General features: G+C 45.7%; 1 protein-coding gene across 3 annotated transcripts in view; it reads right to left on the reverse strand.

The window, feature by feature from the left end:
* The window catches only part of LOC138642034 (probable serine carboxypeptidase CPVL), a 133,790-nt gene that overhangs the window by 36,229 nt on the left and 84,185 nt on the right, over positions 1-13,376 (reverse strand). For all 3 annotated transcript variants that reach the window (XM_069729928.1, XM_069729925.1, XM_069729927.1), the window contains exons 8-9: positions 4,849-4,971; positions 4,464-4,595 (exon numbers count right to left, since the gene is read on the reverse strand). In XM_069729928.1, coding sequence (XP_069586029.1) covers positions 4,464-4,595; positions 4,849-4,971 — 255 coding nt within the window. The remainder of the gene's footprint in view (positions 1-4,463; positions 4,596-4,848; positions 4,972-13,376) is intronic.

A 13,376-nucleotide genomic window follows, 5' to 3' on the forward strand; every position in this document is an offset into this window, starting at 1 on the left:
GGTCTCAAGGACCTCTATGGTTACCTTCCTGATGCATCGCCGACCCCCGATCATGTGACGGGGGACGGCGATGACGTCATTTCCAGCCGCCCGGCCGGATGCGATAGTTAAATGCCGCTGTCTGTTTGACAGCGGCATTTAACAGGTCAATAGCGGCGGGTGAATAGCGATTTCACCCGCCGCTATTGCGCGCACATGTCAGCTGTACAAAACAGCTGACATGTCGCGACTGATGTGGGCTCACCGCCGGAGCCCACATCAAAGGGGGATTCACGGCATGCGCAGTACTAGTACGGCGCATGTTGTGAAGGGGTTAAAGGACTAGATTAAGATCCCACGGAACAGTCATTCTTATGTATGGGTCTAGATCTGCCAACAGCCGTAATAAACCTCGAAACCCAATAATTGTTGGCAATATTACAAGAGAACAGGGCTCCCAGGGCTGAGACCTGTTCTTTTAGTGTACTCGTGGAAAGATTTCCAATCCCTTCTGCAGAAATTCTAAGATCTGCACGCCATCTTTTACGAGAAGTCTGATATGGACAGGAACTTCCAAGTTCTAGAGTCGATCATAGTTGTGATCTGTTTCCTACTCTTAAGAAGGGCATCTACAAAATTCAGGGAGAAGCCTCCGTCTTAACAACGACCGCTCAAACTCAATGCTGTTAAGTGGAGTCCCTTAACGTGTGGATGGCTGATCAGACCTTGGTAGAGCAAGTTTGGGATGTCTAGAAGTACCCAGGGATAGTCTACCAACATTGTCCTGAGCCATACGAACCAGGTCCTCCTGGCCAGAATAGGGCAATCAGTATAACTTTTGCCCCATCCTCCCCGATTTTCCTCACCACTAGAGGCAGCAGGTTCAATGGTGGGAAAGCGTAGGCCAAATGAAAATCCAATGTTATCAGGAAGGCGTCCACAGCCAGAGGATTCTCCCTGGGATTCAAGGAACATTTTCTTACTTTTCTGTTGCGTTTGGTGGCAAAGAGGTCCACCTCTGGTTGACCCATTTGCGGACAATCAGATTGAAGATGTCCCAGTTTAAAGACCATTCTCCTTGCCTAGGGTATTGCGGCTGAGAAAGTCTGCCTTTACATTTTCTTTTCCTCTGATGTGGAGTGCAGTTAGAGATTGAAAATGTGTCTCTGCTGTCTGGAAGGATCCTGACGTGGTGACCCTGTAGATATGAGGAGTTTAACCGATAACTCAGCCATCAACTCCCTCTGGTTGGATGAAGCCATTGTGAGGGAGTCCCACTGTCCCTGAACCACAATGTCACCCATGTCTGCCCCCCACCCCAGGTGGGTAGCATCTGTGGTTATCACGCAAGTTATATCTGTTACCTAAAGAACACCTGCAGCTAATTTATCCCTGTCTGAACCCATTAACCCTTAGAATGGTGGCTAATGTCATCTTCCCATGTAAGGACCCTCCCAAGGCCCTATCATTAATCAAAACCTTTTTGAAGGGGTCTAATGTGAAGCTAAGCCCACTTGACAGCCGGAATACATTATGTCAGGAACCCCAAGAGGGACATGGCCTGTCTAAGGGTCATGGTGGGTTTATTAATTGCTTTTAACACCTGATGCTGAATCTGGACTGACTTATCCGGGGAAAGACAGCACTGCTGGGTAGCTTAATCCAACAGCAGACCCAGGAACCTCTGAACTGGGGCTGTAACAGATTTCTCAATTTATTATCCAGCCTTAATGATCTAGCTTCCTCCCAGCCACCTCCAATTGCGATAGTGGGGAATTCCGCGGATCATTGCCTATGAGAAAATAATCTAACTATGGGATAATGAGAATATTGGATTCCAGTAAATGTGCCATAACCTCCGCAACTATTTTTGTAAGTACTCTGGGGGCAGCCGACAACCCAAAGGGAAGCGCCGTATATTGAAAGTGGCGAACTACTCCCCCCATAAAAAGCACCACCCTTAAGAATTGTTGGGAATCTGCATGGATGGGTACATGATTATGAGTCTTTTATCCACTACTACCATGAAATAGTCTAAACAGCAGTTTTATTGTTGAACTAATAGTTTTCTGGTCAAACATACATTTAAAATGGAATCTATTAAAGGACCTAAGGTTTATGATGGTCCTAAAGGTTTTATCGGTTTCTGGATAACAGGAGAGTAAAATCCTCTCCCTCTTTCAGACTCTGGAATTTCTATCAGAACATTTTTTTTTTTTTGACAGAGCCGTGACTTCCGATTCAAACGCCAATTGATCAAGGGGAGAAGAGCGCAAGGGAGTAAGTTTAAAGTTCTCCTGGGTTACGATTAAACTCAAGTTTGAGTCCCTGAGATAACACATCACACCCAGTCACTATTTGTGATTTCTGACCATGCTGCAGAAGAGGCCAACAACCTCCCCCCTACGGCATTGCTAGTCATTCGTCTGGCTTCTTCCTTTCCCTCGAGGAATGATGGAACATAAATCCTGTACTTCTATGCCTTTCTCCCCCTCGGTCTCTAGAGGGTGAAAATGTACGTTTTCTTCCCTGACCAAATATTTTCTTGTTGAAGGGACGGTAGGATATGGATAAATTAGGGAACTTCTTATCGTCCCCAGCATTCTCTAGCAATTCATCCAATGCCGGACCAAATACTCTCCTTTGCATGGAATGGCGCAGAGTTTTGATCTTGCCTGAATGCCCCGACCAGCATTTCAACCACAGGGCTCTCCTAGCAGCATTAGAGAGACCCACCGCCCTAGCCGCCATCTTAATTGAGTTGAGAGAAGCATCTGATAAGGCAGCGGCCTCCTGGATCACTGGCAGAGCACTATAGTGTCTCTAGAAGCCCCTTCCTTTAATTGGGATTCTAATTGGTCCAGCCAGACCATCTTTGATCTGGCCATACATATTGATGCTACGGCTGGCCTTAAGGAGCCAGCTGCCATTTCCCAGGCTCCCTTAAGGATCCACTTGACAGAAAGGCAGACTCCTTCCTTAAGAGACCCCATATCCTCAAAGGGCAGCGAGGCTCGTTTTGAAACTTTTGCCACTGCCACATCTAGCTTAGGGGCCTTGTCCCAAGTGCTGACTGCTGGGTCGTCAAAGGGGTATCTACGCTTTAAAGCTGGTGGCAGGGAACCTTTCTTCAGGTTTCTTCCGTTCCCTATAAATAAGTTCCTGAATCTTTTCATTCAATGGAAAAAAAAACACTACGTTTCTTCTGTTCCAGTCCACTGAATATGATCTCTTCCCTGGATAATTGTGGTTTGGGATCTGCTATGCCCATCATCCCCCTGACTGACTTGACTAACTTGTCAATCCTATCAAGGGGTCAACAAAAGCGGCCAGAATCTTCTTCCAACGAGGAGGCCGAGTTGTAGGAGCCTTCATCCCCTGAAGAATCAGAGACCAGGGGGCCCTTGGATTTTGAGGATCCTGCTTGAGACAGGGACTTCGAGACTGCTTAACTTCTGCCCTGATCATCTCCTTCAGGCTTGCCACCATATTAGTAGATTCTTCTGCTACCTGAGGGAGTATAATAAGGCAATATAGTCTTTCTAGACCTAGTGCCACTCCACCCCTTCCCCTCCGAGACCACAGTCTGCTGGATACAGGGGTCACAGTTTTGAGCATGAATCTGTTAAGGGGACTCCACAGAGGGCACATTCCTTACCGATGCACTTCTTCCCCCAAAAAAACAAATATAAGGGGGACTGCGTCACTGAGTGAACTTTCTCAGATCACTTACCAGTGGCCGCAGAAAACAAAGATACCGGAATACGAGGGGGGTCCATTCTGGATGATGCATTCAATCCTTGTTTGAAGGAGCTTTTACAACCGTCACTTCTCCTAATATGGTCCTTAGCTTTGGGCTTCTGACGAATCTCCTCTGCCAGCTGGGCCTGCTGCTCATGGTCACTCCATCCTCACCTTGAGGCCAGAAGCAAGGGTCCAGGTCTGGAGCCTGCTTAAATCCCCTTCTGTTCAGCAGAATTGCACGGCACTGCCCCCTGATTCACTGTCTGCCCCCAGGTGCAGGTGACAGCCTCCAGCACCACCATACACCCCATGGAAAACAATGAGGGGGAACATACTCACCTCACGCCAGCTTGGAGATGGAAAAGACCGCTGGCCACCGCTCCCTGTTGTGAGCATCACCGCCGTGCAGCCCTGCCAGGACCACCGTGACGCCTTCAGGAACTCTGCACCGGCTGAGGTAGGAGACCCCCCCTCGCTACCCGAGTCGGCCGGCCTGGAATCCATTCTTTTGTAGGATCCAGTCCTTATAGGAACAGGAAGCCAACTGATACGTGGGAGAGGTGCTGCCCTTTTGTATCTGTAGGTTTTTTGTTCCTGAAGGGCAGATCTCTCTCGTGGTGCTGTCATGGGAGTCAGAATAAAATCTATGTCTACATTTACCTTAAAATTGCTAACAAGACTGAAACTTGAAAAAAGTTGACTTTTGATTCAAGATTAATTTGTACATCGCCAATACATACGTCAAAAGAATCAATCCACTTCTGCTGCTGGATATACTGTATCACTAGGTCACACTGCTGTTGGACATAGGCCTTCTGGTTTTCGTCCACGATGCCAATTTGGAACATGAAGTCCGCGTAGCCAGCAAACATCTGGTAAACACACAATAGTCATTAGAATAATTGATTGCCCTTGCCGTGTGGTTTGTGTGTAATCCTAATCAGCTAAAGCAATAAGAAACATTAAATCCTTTTCGACCTAAACTTTGTAATGCATCGTTAAGTGTTTCAGATCAGAAGTCTTAAGGGGACGAGCATACTTTATGAAAACAGTGTGCAAGGGAAGAAAGGAATTCCACCCCTTTTAGTAGATCACAAGAAAGAAAATGGAATTAAAATGTCCTACCACTTCAGGATCACAGAGCCCGTCTCCAATGGCTATCCCCTTGAAGTTGATTTTAACCTTAGCGGATGGGTTGAGAGTGTGGATATAATAGCCGATAGCAGGAACATACTTCCCAGCGTAGGACTGGAAAAAAAAAACAAATAAGCCATGATAATATAGGCCAACGACTGCGTACAACACTGAGGATGGTGCCCACATGTTCACAATACCAACATTTGTGCAGACAGCATTACGGTATGTGCAGTGTGTTTGAAGTGGATTTTTCCTATGCGTTTTGGTGCATTTTTAATGCCAATTTTAGTGGTGTTTTGCAGTACCAGCTAGGTCAGATTTCAGAAATCTGTTTTTTGCCCTTAGGTTTTGCAGAATAGTCATTTTTTTCACCCACTGATGAGCACAATGGCAGCCTAGACACTGAGCGATCTATTGCAAATTGTTCAGTGCACATGGTTAAGTGTAGATTGTTTAACACTGCCAAATCAGGTATTGTAAACCCAACTAAAGACATTACAGATCTCACGGACTCCGGACTGTAAATATGGAGGAGATGGGAGCAAGAGTCATGCAGCCTGCCATTGTCACAGATCTTGAACATAAAGGAATGGAGGATCGAGCCTTTTGCCCTTCTGCCTAAAATTTTAGGTAAGATTACCACTGTATGGCCATGCAGTCATTACATAGACAGCAAAGATATAGAAGTGTCATGTTAATAGCTGGAAGAAAGCCAGAAGTAGGAATAAAGTGAATACTTCCAGAGACATTTGCCATGGAGCATAAGGGGACAGCATGGATCGCCTTCCTCCACTTGTATTCATGTGTAAAGCCTTTTTCACACGCTTAATGTAAGGCCATAAACATTGCAGGCAAACGTGGACAGACATTGAAATTGAACTTAAATAACACAGATTCGCCCACAGTACCAAGGCATTCTTATTTTAATTGTTTGCTGCCACTAAACAATAAAGATCTCCTCCTGCTGTGCAGCTAAAACTTCCTTTTCAATGCAATAAACTACCAAGAATGGCCTCGGCTACAGAGACAGAAGAATGCCAGGAATATTCAATGCCTCTACAGTCCCTCGCAGCCATAAACTGCTGGTAAGGTTGGTCCATTTCTACCAGCAATGTTCTTTTTAAATTCCCTCACTGGAGACATGATGAGTGACTACCACCAGGCTGGTTTTACATTCTTACAAAGCGCCATTAATTCCGCAGCACTTTACAGACACTGTCCCCATTGGGGCTTGCAATGTAAGTTCCCTAGCAGTATGTCTGGAGTGTGGGAGGAAAAAGGAGAATCTGGCAGAAACCCACGCAGACATGGAGAGAACAGACTCCTTGCAGATATTGTCCTTGGTGGGATTTGAACCCAAGACCCCAGAGCTGTAATACCGTCCCAACCACTGATGCACCATGCTGCCCTGTATTACAGGGAACCTGTCACCCCCAAAATCGAAGGCGAGCTAAGCCCACCAGCATCAGGGGCTTATCTACAGCATTCTCTTATGCTGTGGATAAGCCCCTGATGTAGTTGGATTGCCCCCAGACGCAGGGCCATGGGTTACTCGGTACCGGTCCTCTGTCTCAGTTCTGGGGTTGTCACGGTGGCTGGACCTGGTCCGTGACCCTGCTAAGGGGCGTCCAATAAAAGGAATGATGAAAGTCGGCCAAGGTTTCGTGACGCCACCTGTGGTATTCGGTCAGGGTGACCGACGCTGCTTGGGGCTCACTGGGGTGGTGTTATGGCAGCTAGATGGTATTCCTTACCACAGGTGAAGTATATCCCCAGGGCTTCCCAGTAGTGTAGGTGGTGATGGTGTGAGGCACAGTTAATCACGAGGACACAGGATTGCAGTCTTTTTACCTTTTACTGAAGACTTCAGGATCCGCAATCCAGAGCACTGCTTACCGGGCTGGCTGAGTCCGGCCGGTCCGAAGGCACATCCAGAGTTCCCTTTGCAGGTGGAAATCTGTGCCTACCACTAGCGCCTGTGTGTTGTAGTTCTACCCTGCTGAGCATTTGGGATGGTCCTCAACTTCTGTTCTCGTTCTCTCTCTCTCTCTCCCCGTCCCCCAAGTTTATCTGGATAGGACGCACCCGTTTGACAGGCAGGCTCGGAGCTATTCTGGGACCCTAGAGACGCCCCTCTCCACGCTTGCCCCCTATGTCTGCTTAGGTGATGTATGGTAGACAGCCAACCTATAATCAACTGTCCTGCGGTATTTGAAGTAATTCAGTTAGTAAGTCAGTTACTTCCTTGGCGTTCTGGTCACCGGCTACACGCCTCAGTAGGGTGTTGCCGTTCTCGGGGCACGACTCCTACTGGCTCTCCTTTGTGCCTTGATCTTGTTTCTCACTCTTCCACTATATCCTTCTCTTCGTGTCCTTTCTTAGGATACCGCTGCAAGGTAGTGCAGGCGCGGTTCCATCCCTTTCTATTCTTTCCGCTAGGCCCCTGTCAGGAACCCACCCCTTACAGGTCCTCCCTGGAGCTCTCCCAGGTTGCGTTCTCCCCAACTTCCTATCCAACCCCTAGTTTTACTAGTGTGAGGAGTGGGCCAATACATAGTGCCTTTTGCTCCCCCTGGTGGCCGGAATGTGAAGTGTAATGTGTGACCGATACCTGGTCAGGTGAACTACTTTAGTGCAATCAGACACAACATCACTCCCCTTAGTGGCAGAGTGACATTACTGCAACGACCAGGACTCTGGGGCGCGGTGCTGCACCCCTCTTCCCCCCGGTTAAATCCAGTACTCCCAGACTGGGAAAAGAATAGATATTAGAAAAAGACATGCAAAATTTTGGGAATGCTTTGAACAATGTAAACATTACAATACTTCCCTTTATGGGAGGTGAGGTCACTTAAACGTTACAAACAGAAACATGTTTAAATTTTTAAATAACATTCTATTCTACTGACTATAAATAGTAGAATACCCGGCTGGGTAATAGAAACTAAGTGCAAATCTTTGAACAATAATTTAACTTCTCCTTTAAGGGCGTATACGCTGAACCCACTAAAGGCTTACTATAAAACATTACAGTACAAATCTAACATTTTCTTTATTTCTTCTAACTTCACACAGATGTAGGACTGCCTGGTTATTCGTCCGGGCCTACTGCCTTTCTTGGTCCACAGCAACCATCTCTCTATGGTTCTCAGACTCACTAACCCCTACAGGTTCACTTTCTAGCTCTTCTAGCTACATGGCATCTACTATGCAAACATCACTATCATACTACTTAAGGCATCATTATCAAAAGGCAACAAACATTCCCTTTAGGAGGGGAAATCAGTCTTCTCTGAGGTAGTGCAAACAATCAACAAGTCACTAAGGAACTGCAAGACTCAAGAAACTTCCACGTAGTCATCTGCAATAGTTTCTTTGCAAAGTCTTCCTTCCTTGCAAAACCAGTAGAGAGCACCTTTAAGAAGGTGCAAACTATTTACAACACAGTTTGTGAATCATTCACAGTCCATGATTCAGCAGTCTTTAGTAGAAAAATAGCAAAACTTGAAATAGAGATCCCGGGTCAACAAAGGGATCCCTTTAAGAGAACCTTAAACGGGTTTAGGCAGCAAAAGAGCAGGAACCAAACAGTTAACCATTTACATTTGTCGGGGTTTCGAGGTTTATTCTCGCGACGGTAGGTTGCAAGGCATCAGTTGGTAGCAAACACTTCCTGGCCTGGGAAGATCCGTGTTCGATTTCTCATCCGATGCGGTATCAATGTCACTAATCGGTTTTTCAGGTATAATCTGGGTTCGAATGTCAATTTTGGTAGGTTCAGTAGCGGCAATAATGCCCACTGTGGTAGTATTAGGATTTGTCAGTTCAGAGTTAGTCTTAGTCATGGCAGCAGGCGGCGCTGCTACGGGGCCTTCCAGTAGGTCTTCTGTCACTGGGGCAGGGTCGGCGTCCTTACCTGCCACCACGGTGTCCCGGGGGTCAGCCGACTCCCATCTCTGCTGGGATCTGTAATGCCGACTGCGGGGTCTTGCACTGTGGCATTGTCATCTCCATTTGCAATATCCCTCTTTCCGGCAGGGCCTTGCTTTCAGGCTTCGGAGCGCTGGAACTTCTTTCTTGCTTTGGACCAGACGAGGCTGCAGACACATCTGGTGATGCCCCCAGTGACGGTCTCCTTCCACCTGGCCTCAGCTGCGTCTGCCGGAGTTGATCGCTGAGCTCATCCACTCCAGCCTGCAGGAAGTCGGGGCTCACAGGTGATGCTTGGCCGCGGTATCTCTCTGGGTAGCTGGGGAATTCCTCTGCTCCGACCCCACGCTCCGATCCCGGTCGGCTGGCCATGGCATCTCCCACGTGGCTCACTTCTCCCTCGTCCTTTTCCCGCTCTCTCCTCTGTGGGCGGTTTCGTTTTCTTTGTCTCTGCCCGCCATTGATGATCAGGAGGCGGATCTCGGCTGCTGATGGACATGTCCTCAAGGTAGAGAAATATTTAGACTGGGTGGCCATTACTTTTCACGCTTCTCAGTTTGTTCAAGCCCTTCTCCTGCGCTCCTCGTGGCACTGTAATGGCAGCAGTTTTGGCAGGAATCATGGTGGCAAATAGCAATACACAGTCTTTGCAATAAGTTACAGTTCCAAGGCACACATGACCTGATTCTTCAGGCTTAAGTACATCCTGTTCGTGACGCCAAGTTGGAGCGCCCCCAGACACAGGGCCGTGGGTTACTCTGTACCGGTCCTCTGTTTCAGTTCTGGGGTTGTCACGGTGGCTGGACCTGGTCCGTGACCCTGCTAAGGGGCGTCCAATAAAAGGGGTGATGAAAGTCGGCCAAGGTTTCGTGACGCCACCTGTGGTATTTGGTCAGAATGACAGACGCTGCTCGGGGCCCACTGGGGTGGTGTTATGGCAGCTAGATGGTATTCCTTCCCACAGGTGAAGTATATCCCCAGGTGTGAGGCGCAGTTATTAACGAGGACACAGGATTGCAGTCTCTTTACCTTTTACTGAAGACTTCGGGATCCGCAATCCAGAGCATTGCTAACCGGGCTGGCTGAGTCTGGCTGGTCCGAAGGCACATCCAGAGTTCCCTTTGCAGGTGGAAATCAGTGTCTACCACTAGCGCCTGTGTTGTAGTTCTTCCCTGCTGAGAATTCAGGATAGTCCTCACAACTTCTGTTCTTGTGTTCTCTCTCTCTGTCCCCCAAGTTTATCTGGATAGGACGCACCCGTTTGACGGGCAGGCTCGGAGCTATTCTGGGACCCTAGAGACGCCCCTCTCCACGCTTGCCCCCTATGTCTGCTTAGGTGATGTATGGTAGACAGCCAACCTATAATCAACTGTCCTGCGGTATTTGAAGTAATTCAGTTAGTAAGTCAGTTACTTCCTCGGCGTTCCGGTCACCGGCTACGCGCCTCAGTAGGATGTTGCCGTTCTCGGGGCACGACTCCTACTGGCTCTCCTTTGTGCTTTGATCTTGTTTCTCACTGTTCCACAATATCCTTCTCTTTGTGTCCTTTCGTAGGATACTGCCGCAAGGTAGTGCAGGCGCGGTTCCGTCGCTTTCTATTCTTTCTGCTAGGCCCCTGTCAGGAACCCACCCCTGACAGGTCCTCCCTGGAGCTCTCCCAGGCTGCGTTCTCCCTAACTTCCTATCCGACCCCTAGTTTTACCAGTGTGAGGAGTGGCCTAATACATAGTGCCTTTTGCTCCCCTAGTGGCCAGAGTGTGAAGTGCAATGTGTGCTTGTGATACCTGGTCAGGTGAACTCCTTTAGTGCAATCAGACATAACATCACTCCCCTTAGTGGCAGAGCTTTTCTACTGGATTCTAAGCAACTTCTAAAGGAATGTAGTTCCCTTAATTGGGAAAAAGATTATTTCTTTATTACACTAGATGTGAATGCTTTATATTCCAACATAGAACACAATAGGGGAATCGAAGCAGTAGCATACCATTTATCCGGGATTCTAGATATGCCACCAATCCAGAGAGATTTTCTCCAACAGGTTTAAGATTCATATTGGAGCACAATGTTTTTGAATTCCAGGGTGAGCTGTTCCTGCAGCAATTTGGCACCACGATGGGGACTCTTGTCATGCCCAGTTTTGCAAATCTCTTTATGGGGCGATTCGAGTCCTCATCGCCTCAGCTAAACACCTTATAAAGAAGACATTGCTATACAGGTGTTATATAAGTGATCTTATCTTTTGGAAGGGCACTGAAAAAAAATTAGCAATCTCACTTGTAGAAGAACTCAAAAATAATTGGGGCGTTTCCTTCACATACAATATAAAGAGAAAAGCTATTTTGATCTAGAAATCAGTCACTCAGGCAAAAAAAAAAAAAAAAATTATGACCAAAACAGATTCTAATGGTTTTTTGGATTTTCGGAGCGCACACTATTCTAAATAGAAAATATACCGTTTAGTCAACATCGGCGCATCCGTAAAAATAATACGGTAGACAGACTATGTAGAACAATCCAAAATTTAGACAAAAAAAGTTCTTGGATAAAAAAATACCCGAAAAAACTCATAGCAGAAGCTTATGAAACAAACTTAAAAAAAAAAAATCAAAATTAGTGTCTGTACAAGAAACAAACCATAAACAACCTCCTAGTTCAAACATCGAACAAACGAAGACGTGCAAAAACAAAAATGAAAACACTATAGAAGAAAATACTAGATGGGAATATAATTTCATCACAGCTTTTAATCAGGGAAGCGTGCAAGAAAGACAGATTTTAAATAAGTATTGGTACATCATAGGTAACCATTGTTTTAAAAAAAGAATCTTTTCTTAAGTATCCCGGTATCACATTTTGGAGGGGAGTTACAATTGAAAACATCATTGCTCCTAGTAATTTGGGGAAACCCCTTTCCTCTTTAAATACTAAAGAGACTCCTATACAACATCCTTTTGGAGTTTTCAAATGTGGATCTAAAATGTGTCACTGCTGCAACATCAGCCATAAACAAGACTGTATAATATCAAGCAGTACAGGAGAAACCATAAATATAAATCAACAACTCACTTGTGATAGTAACTGTTATTTATGTGATCACTTGTGCTTGTGGCCTTCAATACGTGGGTCGCACCACACACAGTGCGATTGCGTATGAATGGCCACAGGCACAACACCAAAAAAGGTTTTTTTAAACATAGTCTGTCCAGACACCTTCTGGTCAAACATCACAAAAAAATACATGAACAGAATCCAGAAATTAAATAGAAAGGAGTCCTATTGGATTTTCCGATTGAAAACCTTATATCCCGATGGCCTCAATGAAACAGTGGAAAATGTATAGAGATTTGCAATGGAGAGGGAGAAGAGGTAAATGAAAGATGAAGGGGAAAAGGGAGAGAAAGAAAATGGAGGAAAGATAAAAAAAAGGGATAGATCGATAGATAGAAGTATGTGTGTGTATAAGTATGTATATTTTCTCCCTTCTGAATTCTGCTAAAATGTTATGTAATTGAAAGGTTTTATAAATATTTGTGGAAAGGATTACAGGATTTACTGTGTAGTTTTGCAGTTTATAATGTGCTTCGCATATTTATTAAACTTATATTTTTATTTAAATTTTTTATTTTTTCCTAACTTTTAAATTTTGCTAAGACGATATGTAATTTAATTGTTTTTTACATACTTTTCAAAAGGATTTACTGTGTAACTTTACACTTTATAATGTCTTGTATATTTACATATATATTTTTTTTTTTATTATACCATTATAATATTTGATACACCAGGATTGGTTTAAGATCTCACTGACTCACTTGGGGTGGAGTGTTAATCCTAATTAATTCAGGCACACCCTGCTATGTGTTAGGAGTCACCAGTCTATGAAGAGAACTTTCTTTTAAAACATTTTTAAAAGCACATATAATACCTGATGAAGGCTGTTGTGGGCTGAAACGCGTTTTGTTCTGAAAGTGTCCTAATAAATTTGGTACTGAGCAAGTTCTCAACCTTCAAAACTACACTTATCTTCCGGAAGCGCCAAGAAAGGAACATTTTTTTTCCCCTCTAACCATTGTATTCACATGTAATCCTTGGATCACGGCTGGCATAGTTCCTGCAATAGTGCTGCATACCGGAATATTATAAGGCGTGGATCCATCATACGGATCAATTGAATGTACATACAAAACATCCAAAGGGTGAGTGCAACAATATATATCTCTTGCTGTGAATATACACCTACATTTAGACTCTGCGCCCCTTTTATATCTCCTTCCAATATCCTTAGTGGCAGAGCGTCATTACTGCAACGACAAGGACTCTGGGGCGTTGCATATCCTAAAAGATGAGAAAAAGGTTCGATTATACTCACCCAGGGGCAGTCACTGTTCTGATCTGGTCCGATGGGAGGCCCTGGACCGCAACTCCCCATCTTCTTACGATGACGTCCTCTTGTCTTTACACCTTCACAGGAGCCGTAGCGTGCTTTGTCTGCCCTGTTGAGGGCAGAGCAAAGTACTGTAGTGTGCAGGCGCTGGGCCTCTGACCTTTCCTGGCGCCTGTGCACAGCAGTACTTTGCTCTGCCCTC

The sequence above is a fragment of the Ranitomeya imitator genome, chromosome 6 (genome assembly GCF_032444005.1).
Source record: "Ranitomeya imitator isolate aRanImi1 chromosome 6, aRanImi1.pri, whole genome shotgun sequence".
Lineage (NCBI taxonomy): Eukaryota > Metazoa > Chordata > Amphibia > Anura > Dendrobatidae > Ranitomeya > Ranitomeya imitator.